This window comes from Malaclemys terrapin, chromosome 12 (genome assembly GCF_027887155.1).
Source record: "Malaclemys terrapin pileata isolate rMalTer1 chromosome 12, rMalTer1.hap1, whole genome shotgun sequence".
NCBI classification, from domain to species: domain Eukaryota; kingdom Metazoa; phylum Chordata; order Testudines; family Emydidae; genus Malaclemys; species Malaclemys terrapin.
Genome location: NC_071516.1, coordinates 16,768,509 through 16,783,290, shown reverse-complemented (window position 1 = coordinate 16,783,290; position 14,782 = coordinate 16,768,509). Strand labels below are relative to the sequence as shown.

The 14,782-nt window shown below is 44.3% G+C and overlaps 1 protein-coding gene across 1 annotated transcript in view; it reads right to left on the bottom strand.

Annotated features, from left to right (window-relative positions):
• Window positions 1-11,540: 11,540 nt before the first annotated feature.
• Window positions 11,541-14,782, bottom strand: part of PEDS1 (plasmanylethanolamine desaturase 1) — a 35,901-nt gene continuing 32,659 nt past the window's right edge. The window contains exon 6 of the mRNA XM_054045470.1: window positions 11,541-12,782. Within this exon, the coding sequence (XP_053901445.1) occupies window positions 12,661-12,782 (122 nt within the window). The 3' untranslated portion in view covers window positions 11,541-12,660. The remainder of the gene's footprint in view (window positions 12,783-14,782) is intronic.

Genomic DNA, 14,782 nt, shown 5'->3' with positions numbered 1-14,782 from the left:
CACACATCTATGGAAATACACAGCTCCTCGTGTGTTTCATGATTCACATTCAGGATCAGTTTCTAGGGAAAGGGCAAAACACCTAGAGTGAATGTCAGGAAGGTCCCTCTAAACATGACTTAAAGCATTACTCTGCACTGGTATGGTCCTGTTTCTGCTTTCTTCATTGTCATTCTTGCCTTGTTCAGAGCAGCTTGAAGGCACTGGGCTGCAAAGGGCACAAGGAACTGAAGACAGCTGAGGGTCAGCATGATGCAGGGGAGTCCGGACTGTGACCCCTTTCCCCAGTTATGCTATGCTAGTAGCAGGGAAGATGTGTAGTGTGAGCAAGCCCACCAGCAGCTCTCCACCAGCCCTTCTCAGACTGGCAGCAAGACAGAAAACTCTGACTAATTTTTTTATTATTTACATTATTAAAAATTAAAAAAATGCCTCTGGCTGCCTGGAATTTCCACCAGTGCTTCCTCCAACAGCCTTTCTGACAGCCTGCAGCCACTGAGCACAGCCTCCCCGTGACTCTTCCAGCCACCAGGGCTCCAGCATGCAGGTCAGGAACACTGCCTTCTCCTCTGGCCTTACTGCTCTCCCCCTTCTGCCTTACCCAGCTTGCCTAGAGCTGCCAGCACCCATCTACATACTCGCCTAAATGCCTTGATGGCATGGAGGTGAGAAATGCTTGGACAGGGCACCATAGGGGTTGAGCTGAAGGCTGACCAGGGGCTCATAGTGGAACAGACTGAGGGGGACTGCAAACAGTAATGTGCTTGGGGGAGGAAGGGGGCATAGGGAGCTCAAGGGGTAGAAAGCTGGGCTGGATATAAGACTGCTCCAGGTTGCCCCAAACAAATGTTCTCCAGGATCCCACACCCCAGCTGCCCCAAGCTTATCCCTTTCACTGCAATGTGTCAAGGAAAGGTTACTTATACCCTCACATGCTTTGGTATTCTAGCATTTCACTAGTATACATAAATATTGTCTCCAGCACACAGGAAACTGGGACCTGAGCTCATTTACCTTGCTTATAAAAGTGGAGCATGATGGTAAAATACTTGAGAACCTCTGGCTCTATCCCACTGGGCAGACAAGCTCTGGTCTAGCAGCCTGGAATCAGTTATGCTCTCTCTATAGCTAGATTACACTGCTGGTGTAGCACGGAGCAGCCAACAGAAGTGGATAAGCTTGCCATCACTTACCAGGGGGATTCAGGTAAACACTGGACTCTGCTTTTTCTAGGGTTCACTGGCCAAAAGCCATCACTAGATTTTACATTAATCAGAAAACACTCTGATCTTAGAAGGGACGTGTGTGTGTTTCCATTCCAGAAAATTCACACCTAGGTTTTCCCATCACCAGGTATCACACTTGTCCAGTGAGAAAAAACAAAGTGTGAAAATGTTTAAAAGTATATATTAGAAACTTGAAGTCTTTGATGATTTGAAGACTTCAGTAACCCAGTCAGAGGGTAGGGGTCTATTACCAAGGTGGGTGGGTGAGGTTCTGTGGCCTGCAATGTGCAGGAGGTCAGACTAGATGATCACAATGGTCCCTTCTGACCTTAAAGTCAGAGTCTAAACATACTTTTCCTCCCAGTGGTATACATAGCTGGATTATCTGAATTTATTTAATATCCAACCCAACCTTTCCTGAGGGCAATAAGCACAGATGCTATAACAATTGATATTTCTGATTATAAAGTTATGATGCATGAATCCAGAATTTTCATTGAAATCTTAATTTCTAAGACTATGCAAATGCTGTTTAGGTGGATTAAATTGATTTGCTTTGTTCTTTGACATTTTGTCGGGGGGAAAAAGGTGTTGGTATCGTTAAAACTCAGGAACATTGTCCATGATTTTTTGTTTTAGGCTGAGAAGGACTGTAAGATTTAAGGTAAAACAATACAAGCAAGAGTTAAACTGGGTTAAGTGGGTCTACATTATGGGCTTTCAGCTGCTTAACACAGTAGTTTTAAATCAATGTAGTAAAACCAGTGCATTTTTCTAAAATAGGCAAGAGCCGAAGTCTATAGAGGCCTCATTTATATGCTGATGTGTAGGTGAGAGTTACAGCACTCTTGGGTTTTGGCCCTAGCCCTGCTACTGACACTTCGAGACCTTATGTAGGCCCTTTAACCTTAATACACCTCAATAACTATTTGTAAATGTATGTAACCCTCCCAGAGGTATTGTGAGGCTCAGTTAATTGTCTGTAAAGTGTTTTGAAATCATCAGATAAAAGTGCTATAGAAGTTCAGTGTTGTGGAGCTGTAACCTGGGTTGGTCCCAGGATAGTAGAGAGGGTGGAGGAGGTAATGTCTTTTATTAAACCAACTTCTGTTGGTGTAAAAGACAAGCTTTCGAGCTACACCAAGCTCTTCTTCAGGTTAGACCTTGTCTCACTGCTAGAGAAGTGAAAGGTATTAATAAATCCAGAGAGACCTAGGATTTCAATTGCTGCCAGCACACTATACATCTTCACCACTTGTAACTTCACAGTAACAACAGTAGGGATGAAACTTGGATCCAAACTACTCCAAGAGCACAGGCCCAGCATATGAGACAACTGTAATTCCATCCCATAGAGGGCAGCAGTATATAGGCCTTAGCCAGTTCAGACTACACAACACAATGGCTTGAGATCAAAGTACTTGCAGCAACATGGAGTGGCTTCAGGTTCTTGACAGTAATTATCATTGATTTTAAAGTCTTGCTATATTATATAATGCAATTTAGGTAAATAGATGAGGAATTCACTATTGGACATGTCAAGGATAGGGAAGGTAATTATCCATCCCTCTGACTGCTACCCTCTATGCTACTCATCCACATGGGCACTAATGATACAGCCAGTATGACCCTGAGCAGATCAGCAGTGACTACAGGGCTCTGGGAGCAAGAGTGAAGGAGGCGGTGGTACTGATTGTGTTCCCATCCATCCTCCCACTCAAGGGTAAAGGCCCAGACAGGGACACACACATCCTGGAGATGAATTCAGGGCTACTCAGATAATGTGAACAGGAGGCCTTCTGCTTCCTCACCTGGGATGCTGTTCCAGTAAGGACAACGTCTGGGAAGAGGAGCATCTTTGTTCATTGACTCCCCAGCCTCCTGAGAAGGGTTTTAAGTTAGGTTCAAAGGGGGCAGGTGAAAAAAAGCTCATAGGTAAGCATAAAATAAAAAGGTTACAGATGACTAGATATTGGGGGTGGTGAATGGGACATGGAAAATTACAATAGGGTCATAAAAGCAACAAGAGGAAAACCATTAGGTGAATCTGCTCCATATCTTAGATGTCTACACATAAATGCAAGGAATATAGGGAATAAATAGGAGGAATTAGAAGAAAACGATGAGCTAAATTATGATTCAACTGGCATTACAACTTGGAGGGATAAATCACGTGACTGGAATATTGGTCCAGAGCAGCATAACTTGTCCAGGAAGAATATGCAAGGTGAAAAAAGGGAGGAGGTGTTGCATTATACATCAGTAGAATGTCTCTGTAAAGATAAAAGGGGGAAAAACAAGGATAAACTCATTGTAAAGGGGCTACTGCAAAACAAAAAGAGGAGGGGGATGAGACATGTCTAGAACAAACAACAGAAATAGCCGAAACACAAGGCCTGGTAGTAATAGGGGACTTTAAATACCCAGACTGCTGTTGGAAAAGTAAATATGGCAAAACACAAAATTTCCATAAAAGTTTTTTGTTTCAGAAAATGTAGGACATAACCAGGGGGACAGCTATTAAGATTTCTGTTGGTCAGAATCAAGTCTAAAGGTGGAGGGCCTTTTGGGTGAAAGATCATCAAATGATAGATTTCATTACTGTAAGGAAAGGAAGGCGTCAAAACAGCAAAACAAGGATAGTGGACTTCAAAAAAAGCAGACTAACAAATGCAGAGAACTGGTAGGTAAGGTCCCTTGGATAAAGGAAAGCTGGCAGTTGCTCAAGATGAAGGCCCAACTGCAAACTATCCTGATGCGAAGGAAAAATAGTAAGAGGTCAATATGGCTCCACGTGGGGCTCTTCAGTGACCTGAAAATCAAGAAGAGGAAATATGGACAAATTGTTAAGGAGGAGCATAAAATAGCAAAAGCAAAATCAGAAAGGTTTGTCATTTTGTGCTTTAGCCCATCAAGGGACATAAGGCAACAAGGTTCTTTATATACATCAGGAGCAAGAGAAGGATAAACAGTGCAGGTCCTGGCAGGTTTACTTGGCAGAGAAGGTGAGCAAATAACTGGTGGCATCACAAAGGTTGAGGTGTTCAATACCAGTTGTGCTTCAGTCGTCACTAAAAAGGTTAACGGTAACCAGACACTCACCGTAAATATTAACAACAAGGGAGAAAGAAACACAAGCCAATGTAGAGATAGAGCAGCTAAAGAATATTTAGATAAGTTAGATGTATTTAAGTCAGCAGGGCCAGATAAAATTCATCCTAGGGTATTTAGGGGTGTATTAATAGGAGTGTCAAATGTAAGACACCGGAGATAACTCTCCCACCCTACTTGGCATTGGTGAGGCCTCAGCTGGAGAACTATGTCCAATTTGGGGTCCCACACTTTAGGAAAGATGTGGAAAATTGGAGACTGTCCAGAGGAGAGCAACAAAAATTATGTTTAGAAAACCTGACCTAGGAGGAAAGGTTAAAAATACTGGGCATGTTTAGTCTTGAGAAGAGATGACTGAGGGGCACCTGATAACAGCCTTCAAATATGTTAAGGGCTGTTATAAAGAGGCTGGTGATCAGTTGTTCTCCACCTCCACTGAAGGTAGAACAAGTAGTAATGGGCTGAATCTGCAGCAAGGGAGATTTGGTTAGATATTAAGAAAAGCTAACTAGAAAGGTAGTTAAGTTCTGGAATAGGCTTCCAAGGGATGTTGTGGAATTCGTGTCACTGGAGAGTTTTAAAAATAGGTTAGACAAACACCTGTCTGGGATGGTAGGTTTACTTGGTTCTGCCTCAGCACAGGGGACTGGACTTGATGATCTCTTGAGTCCTACATTTTTAATATAAGCATAAGGTGGCAAATTTGATTATGTTTTTTGTGATCTAAAAGTACCAACTCATTTCACATAGGTCAAACAATTGCTAGCGGATACAGACAGTCATTACTGCTCTGCAAAGGCAGAAAAAAAGTTAGCAAAGCCCTCTAGTATTTTTGGGGGTAAGATCCTTAGCTGGTGTCAACTGTCATAGCTCCACTGAAGTCATTTTTGTATTGGTTTCAATGGAGCTATGACAATTTACACCAGCTGAGGAACTGCTCCCTCAGGTACTGCTCCCTAGAAATTTTATCCTATTATAACAGCAGAAGGATTTTGTTGTTGCCATCCCTATGAGCACATATATCCACAACACCACATACCAAAAGCAAATCCCACAACTGTCTATGGGTTGTTTAATTCCACTGGGACTCATTCACTTCCATTATTTTATTACAGAGAGATTGTGTGCAGTTCCCGAGAGAGGGAAGAAATGGTATGTTCCAGTCAGCTCTAGCCAACAAGCAAAGTTTGTGTCTAAATCTTGAAAGTTATCCGCAACTGTTATTTTGAACTACTTAGCTTCAAGCCTATGAACACAAATACCCACACCCCTACTTTTATGTTAAATTGCTGCAGAACAGAACATTTCTAGTTGGTAAAGACTAGTCAAAAAGGAACCTCAGTCCCACCACATTCGAACTGGGATTAGAATCTTTGCCTCATCCAAAGCCCCTTTCAGAGACTTGGTTCCATGTCAGATGCAGAACTGGAAGAAGTCTGTTTTGCAGCTTCTGTTTGGATCCAGCCACTATATCATGAGAACATATCTACAGGCAAGATTTCTGCCCTAGGTGGCTCACAACTGCCACCATCAGCAGCTGAAATAATGTGAGAAGAGCGAGAGATTTTGGTATACAGGCCCAAGTTAGTCTGGAACGGATTCCAGGTTGTCTCCTCCTCAGCACCTCTCTAATAATAGAAAGCTTACTACTAGGACATAGCATGAGACCAAGATAACACTGCTTCCTGAACCAAAATGTCAAAGCAAAGCCCACATTCTTAGGGAAATAATTGTTGAGATGAACCCAAGACTTGTTCATACAGGTAATGCTTAGCATAGTGATTATCATCTTCAAAAGTACTGTTCAAACATTAACCACCTCTGAAGAGGGAAAGCAATGGAGGTGCTCATTCTATTTGTTCTTTCAGACAGCCCAGTTTGTTCTTTCTGTAAAGTGCCTACCACATGCATCTAGTGATCTAGGGACTGACGACCAGAGTCCTCTTGAGTTTTACCTTTTCCAACTGAAACACTTGGTTTTACGTAACTTCACATTTAGAGAGAGGTTTGTTTTTAACTGGAGGAACCTGTAAAACTTGTTAGTGAATCTAGCCAGTATCAACTGGCAATCTGATTGGCTGCAAAACTTCCATAAACTGTAATGATAAAACCCTAGATTTAAGTATTTCTGCTATAAAGCTAAATAGGTACCAGAGTACTCGTAGAGCTTCAGGTCTAAAGCAGCCAATTAATCTTGCTCTCGCAAGTCTGTTTACACAGGAACGTGACTACGTCAACCCATTTTTATTATATCCTAATGCACTAGCAGACAGTACAACCCTACATTTTAACTCACAATACTACAGGAAAGAGCAGAGAAAAAAGGCAGGAAAACTTGGAAAAGTTTTAGGGCTCATTTCTGTTCACATGGCCATATGTGGGAGCAGGACATGACTGAGATCATGTCTGTACACACAAGTCTCTCTCAGGTTTAATTCAAATAGCTTTTTAAATTGATTTAGTTAAACTGAAATAAGTGCATCTATACAGGGGTTTGTATTGATTTAAAGGGAGTGGCTTCTTCCAATTCAGCTTTATTCTGTCTCTAATCAATTTAAGATAAATGGATAAGCTATTTATATCAATTTAGGAGCACCCACACAGCCTCATTTGCACTGGTGAAACTAAATTGATTTTTAAACCCAAGTGTATTTAATCTGGTGCAACCATGTGTGGACAGGCCAAAAGGAAAGAAGAGACTTGAGAACAGAACCCATTTATTAACTGACATGTAGGGAGTGGCATACCACCAGACATCACTAGTTTACTCTGCACTTATTACTCCTGGGGGCATTCTGCACCAAAAAATTAAAAATTCTGCACACATTTTAAAATTATGCCAATTTTGTGTGTCGGTCACACCAGTTTCAATTATTTTGGTAATTTCTTTCAAAATATCTATCAGCAAGTATGTCTGTAACAATACAGACACACAATTTCCTCCAGGAGTAGAGTTAAAAGAAACCCCTATGACAACCCAATTCTTGTTTCTCTACTCCCTTCCTCTCCACCCCACCCCACTCAGAGCCAAACCGGGGGGCTGACACACAAGCCCTCCCTCAGGGCCCACCTGTGGGATCCCCCCAGCCAATACACCCAACCCCTCTCCGTCCCAGACCCTAGTCACAGCCCTCCCAGCCCACATACCCGCATCCCTTCCCCCCCTCAGTTCCTAGGGATCCCGAGGGAGAAAGCCTGATCCTCGGTCCCAGGCTTGCACAGAATTTCCTGCACAATATGCTCTCCTTCCCTCAGGGCATGCTGGGAACTGCAGCTGCCTGGACCCCTGTAGCTCAGTGGTTTTCAAACTGCGGCTCGTGACCCAGCACTGGGTCATAGCGGCTCTGGTCAGCACTGCTGAGCGGGCCATTAGAAGTCCCATCAGCGGTACTGCCTGGCTAAGGCAGGCTAGTCCCTACCTGTTCTGACACTGCGCTGAGCCCAGGAAGCAGTCAGCAGGTCCGGCTCCTAGGTGGGGGGGGGCATAGGCTTCTCACACTGCCCCTGCCCCGAGCACCAGCCAATGGGAGCTGGGGGGGTGGTGGTGCCTACAGGCGAGAGCCGCACACCTTTGCCTAGGAGCCGGATGTGCTGCTGGCCGCTTCCAGGGCGCAGAGTGATCTGAGGTGCCAGGACAGGCGGGAAGCCTGCCTCTGCACCCTAGTTGCACTGCTGTCCGGGACCTGCCGGAGGTAAGTCTGTGCCCCAATCCGCAGCCCTGAGCCCCCCTCAAACCCAGAGCCCCTTCCTGCACCGCAAACCCCTCATCCCTAGCCCCAAAGAGCCTGCACCCCAGCCCAGAGCCTTGACCCCCTCCTGCACCCCCAACCCCCTGCCCCAGCCCAGAGCCCCCTCCTACACCCTGAGCCCCTCATTCCTGGCTTCACCCTGCAGCCCTCTGCCCCAGCTTTGAGTCCCTCCCACACCCAAAACCCCTCATCCCCAGCTCCGCTGGGTCATGGGCAGCAACAATTTTCTTCAACTGTGTCTCCAGGAGGAGGAGGGGGGGGGGGTGGAGTTTGAAAATCACTGCTCTAGCTCCCTCTCCCCAGCAGTATCTTCTATGTGCAAGCCGGGCTCTGCCAAGTCCAGTGGCCCCTAATGGTGGCTAGAAGCATTGCAGCCCATTTCTGTGGGGGAAAAAGAAATTCTGCAAACCTGTTAATTTCCGCAAAATTCTGCATTGCGCAGTGGTGCAGAATTCTCCCAGGAGAAACTTGTGCTTTTCACCCATTTATCCTGAGAGATTGGTAAGCATCCCCATTAACAAAGAGGCATAGAGGTTAATAAACTTGTCCAAGATCACACAGCAATCAGGGGAAGAACAAGGACTACAACAACAAAAAGCTCAGGGCTCGTTGGCTGTGCCTCCCAGTTTCCCACGCTGCCTCTTCCTCTGCAAGTTGAGTTATCATGGTCCTACAAACATTCAGACATCCGTAACATCCCCCAAACATGCCAGAGTGACACTTATCTGTGAGAGCTGCATCAACAATTGAACACAATTGTAGCCCAGGAATGTACAGTTTAGGAGTATGTCAACAGGTGCTGCCTGGATGCTACAGCCAGAGTCTAACCTTGTCCCTGTTTTTTACATTCTAAGCAGAAGGAAAGTGGAGGGTAGGTAGTAACAGAAGTCTGTGCTGCTCTTTTCTTAAGGACACACCGATGGTCTTTAAGTGGAATGTAAGTTGCTGAAATAGGATTAGGAGCAGGTGACAAGATTTGTTGCTGCAGTCAGTACCAGCGACTTCTGCTCGTTTATATAAGTCGTCCCAAGTGCTCTTTTTATTTATTTTCAACGTCCAGTCTCAATAAAGGAGTTTTCTGTTAGAGGCATTGGCCTCAAATGAGGTTTATTATTTAAGAGGCAAGGAGTGTTTTATGCTGTGGATACAGCCTGGGAGTCAGGCTCCTGGGCTCTATAGCCAGCTCTATCCCACAAGTTAGTGGCCCTGGAAAAGTAAGCTAAACCATGCATATAAGGTCTGTAAAATGAATATAAACTCATGAGCCACACAGTAGAAGAAGGCATGAGTCATGACGTTTGCAAAGTTGAGAAATCCAGAAGAAAGATGCTATCAACATGCAAAGTATCACACAGTTACTGGCTTCTATTCAGGAAGCAACGTTTGTATTCACATACCTGAGGCGTACACAGTTAAACTCCAGGAAACTTCAGTGTCCTTTACCTGTAACACAAGGACGACTTCAATTCTACTCCAATGTAAGTGTTCCTGTTTCAGTAGATATTCAGCAGAACAGATGGAAGGAACTGATTTCCTGAAGGGTGTTACCCCCGGTACTATTAGAGTCAATAAAGGTAGATCCAGAAATCTAAGAGTAACAAACACTCTGCTAGTTAAAACTATTGTAGACAAATCATCCCTGTAGGCTCCTGGCATAGTTTAAGATAGCACTGTGGGGCTGCTAAATTATGGCAGCCCCCCCCGGCTGCCCAGCATCTCCCAGTGTTGTGCTTAAGCCATGCTTCAACATGCCCTTCCCATCCCCTTCCCCATCCTTGCTCCCAGAACATCCTACACAGAGTGTGCTCATAATGCTGCCTTCCACAGTGCCTGTATTGGGGGAAACCCTCCCCCAGTCTGGATGCAGGGCTTTTAGGGCCTTTTTACACTGCTCTGGCCCTTCTCTCAGGAAGAAAGGGGGCAAAGTGAGGGGTGTTCCCACCCAACTCTATTTTAAAAGACCCAAACTGTTGCATGGTTACACTGACTGAAGAATTTGGAGGAAGCAGATAATTGCATGTTATGGAGGGGGAAGAGACAGCTTTTCATTAGCTTGTTAAAATACAGGCCCTGAAATGCCTAAACAAGATACCGACTGCAACATGAATACCACATTTTCAAAACTCAGCACCTCCCATTGAGAACGGAAGGGAACTGCCACATCCTGAACCATTCTGAAAAGTGTAGCTCATTATATTAAAAATTTTTGACTCAAAATCAAAACATGGCCAGAATTCTCACACCAAGGCTATGCATAAGCCACAATTTACACATAACCTAATACTTAACCTTTAAAATGTACCTTCCTATTAACAAAGTGACAAACTTTAAAGCCAATGCAACTTATTTACCACCCCAAAATTAAGTGTACCAATTTTATATTGAGGTACAGAGAGTTTACAACTGGGAAAGAAAAGAATCAAAACACTCAATCTATTTCACAGTGATTCATTTCTTGGAAAAAAGGGAAAAAATAGCTACCATGCTAATCATCTTTACTTGAGTGAGGGACTGCTAGCAACAGAAATGTAGCAATTTAAGGGCATTTCTCTCAGGCATTCAGCCCAGGGGTAGGGATCCACCCTACGTTAGGGGTGGGCAAACTACAGCCCGGGGGCTGCATCCGGCCCTCCAGATGTTTTAATCTGGCCCTCAAGCTTCTGCCAGAGAGCGGGGTCTGGGGCTTACCCCACTCCAGTGCTCCAGCCAGGGAGCAGGGTCATGGGCTTGCCCCACTCTGCGCAGCTCCTGGAAACAGTGGCATGTCCCCCCTCCTGCTTCTAGGCCTAGGGCTCCGCACGCTGCCCCCACCCCAAGTGCTGCCCCTGCACTCCCATTGGCCGGGAACCATGGCCAATGGGAGCTGCGGGGGTGGCGCCTGCGGACGGGGCACTGCACAGAGCTGCCTGGCTTCACCTCCAAATAGGAGCCGGGGGGGGGGGGGGGGGGACATGGCGCTGCTTCTGGGAGCTGCTTGAGGTAAGCACCTCCTGGAGCCTGCACCCCTGACTCCCTCCAATGCCCCAACCCCCTGCCCCAGTCCCCCTCCCACCCTCCAAACCCCTTGGGTCCCAGCCCGGAACACCCTACTGCACCCCCAGCCCCTCATCTCCAGCCCCACCCAAGAACCCGCACCCCCTCCCACATCTCAACCCCCAATGACATGAGCATTCATGGCCCGCCATTCAATTTCTATACCCAAATGTGGCCCTCGAGCCAAAAAGTTTGCCCACCCCTGCCCTACGTAGAGCTCACTGTAGGATCTGGATGTAAAGCTTTTCTGCAGGGTGGTAGAAACTGGAATAGTCCTTTGTTATAATGTCAGATGCTTATATACTGAAAGAGTAAAATACACTGTTATAGTAGAAGCAAAGGAAACGCAAGGTTTACCTCCCCAGGCTGCTGGGGGACTCACGCATTAATTCTGTGAGTGCTAGATATTTCAGACTAAGTGTTGAGGATGAAGTGTGATTTTATACCATCAAATAAACAAAGAACTGCAACAAGACTTAACAAATGTGATTAGTATTATCCAACTGCTGTTATAAATTATATACATTCAGAACATCACGTTAAAATATTATTCCATGTTACACCAGAATAGATTAAGGCTTTATATTATTTACAGAAACCAACAAGCACCTTAAAAAACACCAACCATTAACATTTCTGTGCTAAAGACACAAATTTGATGTCTTTTGCTCTCAAGAGACAACAATTTGCAGATGTGCCCAATGCTACACCTACTTTAAACATTATTGGAACAGGAAACACATACTTGCAAGATCCCATCAGTGAGCACTCCGAATCAATTAATGCAAGCATGTGGGATACACATATACAATGTGCCCTCCAGATACTCAAACATTTATTAATGTAAAGCTGAACGCTTATACAGAAATGGTTGGTTCAAATTCCTCAAAAATTTGAACAAATTTATTTTATTTTAAGAGAAACTGAAAACACTTAAGAATTCTTTGCCCATTGATAGAGTCAAGATTTCAAAGTCTGCTCCACACCACGTTAACAAGACTTAACGCAATAGCAAAGATGGAAGTGACAGATTTATCAACCACTAAACGCACTGAAACGGTGACAATTTTACTGGCTTCGATCACTCTGACATGCTGTTTTCATGCACCATATCTGGATGGGATTTCTTGAAATGCCGTGACAAGTTATCTTCACTATTCTCCATATTGGTCTTAGACAACAAGCTACTTTTAAAAGTTAAATAATGTTGATACAACACATGTTTACTGTGCCACCAATGTATTAGAAGTGATGGTGCATCGTCTTCCTCTCTGGCTCACCTGATGGCTTTTATGAGACTCTAAGACATCAGCAGACATGGCTAAAGAAAGGTGCTCAGTACAAACGGAAAAGTAACCATTCGCATTTCAAGTATTGTTTTAAGAAGAATGAGTTTTTAACTGCAGTCGATGTTAGCACTTTTTAGCTTGTGCTTTAGTCTGTTATTTCTTTATAAGTCTTGCATTTGGCTGATGGCTTTTTTTTTTTTTTTAAAAAAGGTTGGCAACAAAGATAAGAACTGTAGAAGGCTGGTAAGAGTTTTATTTAACTTTCTGAGCCCACTTCATGTCATCTGCTCTAGGCTTTTGCCCAGTCACTCCTTGGATAATATTCTCCAAGCATCTCCAAAATCCAATCTTCTCTAATGGATAGTTCAGCCAACCTGAAAGACCAGAGGGGGGGGAGAGGGGGAATTAAAAGTATTGAGCATTAGCTTAAACCATAGCAGTAGAAACTCAAGTTTGCATTGCTTTTCTTCCCTACTTAACAATGTTATTCACTTTAAATATCAAACAAAAATGTGTTAGAGAAAAGTTCAGTGGTAGTGCGCTATGGGCAAACAGTGAAGAATGGTCACTACCAGGGCCGGCTCTGGCTTTTTGGCCGCCCCAAGCAAAAACAAACAAACAAAAAAACTATGGCGCGGCCGGAGCCAGGGTGCAGGGGGACTCCCTATTTTGCAGATGTGCCCCGGCTAGCGGGGAGAAGGGGGAGGAAGCGGGGGGAGAGAGAGAAGGGGGGCAGCCAGGGCTTCAGCGGGGCACTACCATGCGGCCCCGACTGGTGCGTCGCCTGCCGGGAGGCTCCGCGCCGCTCCAGTCGTCTGGGAGGGAAGGACGCGGACTGCCCTGCCGGACTTGCTGCAGGGCGCTCCTGTCCTCTGTGCCGCCGCCCCCTACAGGGCAGCCAGAGCAGCACAAAACAAAACCAAACCAAAAAAAGTGGCCATGCCGCCCTAGGATTGGGCGGAATGCCGCCTCGAACAATTTGCCACCCCAAGCACCAGCTTGCTCCGCTGGTGCCTGGAGCCGGCCCTGGTCACTACACAAAGCTAAAGGAGACTATTAGGGTAAAAAAGAGACAAACTTAAAAACCAAAAGTAATTTGTAAATACAGCACCTTGAATTTAGATATTTCTCTTTTAAAATTTCTAGCTAGTTATTTAGATTACAAATTGCCCTTCATTCAGACCAGTGAGTTTCACTTTTTGTTCAGGTTTCAGAGTAGCAGCCGTGTTAGTCTGTATCCACAAAAAGAACAGGAGTACTTGTGGCACCTTAGAGACTAACAAATTTATTAGAGCATAAGCTTTCGTGAAGAAGTGGGCTGTAGTCCACGAAAGCTAATGCTCTAATAAATTTGTTAGTCTCTAAGGTGCCACAAGTACTCCTGTTCTACTTTTTGTTCAGATGGTTTCCCTTTCTGGTTCCTGTGCACTAGCGCACAGATGCAATGCCTCATTTGCAAGCAGTGCAAGAGAATATTCAAATCAAACAACGTAACTGGTCACTGACATTTAGACAGATTTATTAACTCACCAGATTTTGTAAAATTTCAGAAAAACCTACATTTTGGATCTACACTACTTATATCCTTAAAAAACAAAGTTTATACCAACAAGCCAACTCCTTTCTCACCATACACAAGGTACTTAAACAGATCTTCACTTCTGACACTGTAAATACTCCAGATTTGCTTTTTCTAATAAAAAAGAATGAACTTTAAAACAGTAAGATTCAGTATATGTTGCCCCAGTCATAACTAAATATGCTTTATATTAATTCCTTGTTTTCAGTGGCACAGCCAGGGAAGTGGTAGGGAAAACTGCATGTTTAACTAGGGAAGCTCCAGCTTTTAAAAACACATTAACTCATATCTGTCTAAACATTATAACTCAAAAAATAATTCTGATCACACTGTACCCTATGTACTATTATATCTATGCTTTTGTCACCTTGTTATTAGATACTGTCGTGTGTTCTAGACGGGGATACATATTGAGATTATTTGGAAACTGAAGCTAACACAGCATGGGGCCACCTGTGTTTATTAAGAAAAGCATCACAAAGGGAGCACCTAACTCCAGTGTCCCAGTATCTGAAGTAGCCATCAAAAATTTTCCAGGCAGTGGTCAAGATGTTGGTATTAGCCTATAACAGTAAGTAGCATGGACCTTGGCTATGCAATATTGCCACAGATGCAATCAAGAATGTTTGAGCTGTGCTCCTATTGATTTAAAAAGGGAGGGGCTTGTAGTGCACCTTTGCTTCGACTATAAGGAGTTTCATTTGGGATTATGCTTTTATCACGAGACTTGCTCAGTGGTAGATTTGTTAGGTAACCTTATGTCTGATTTTAAAAGGTGTATAGAACTAGCTTAAT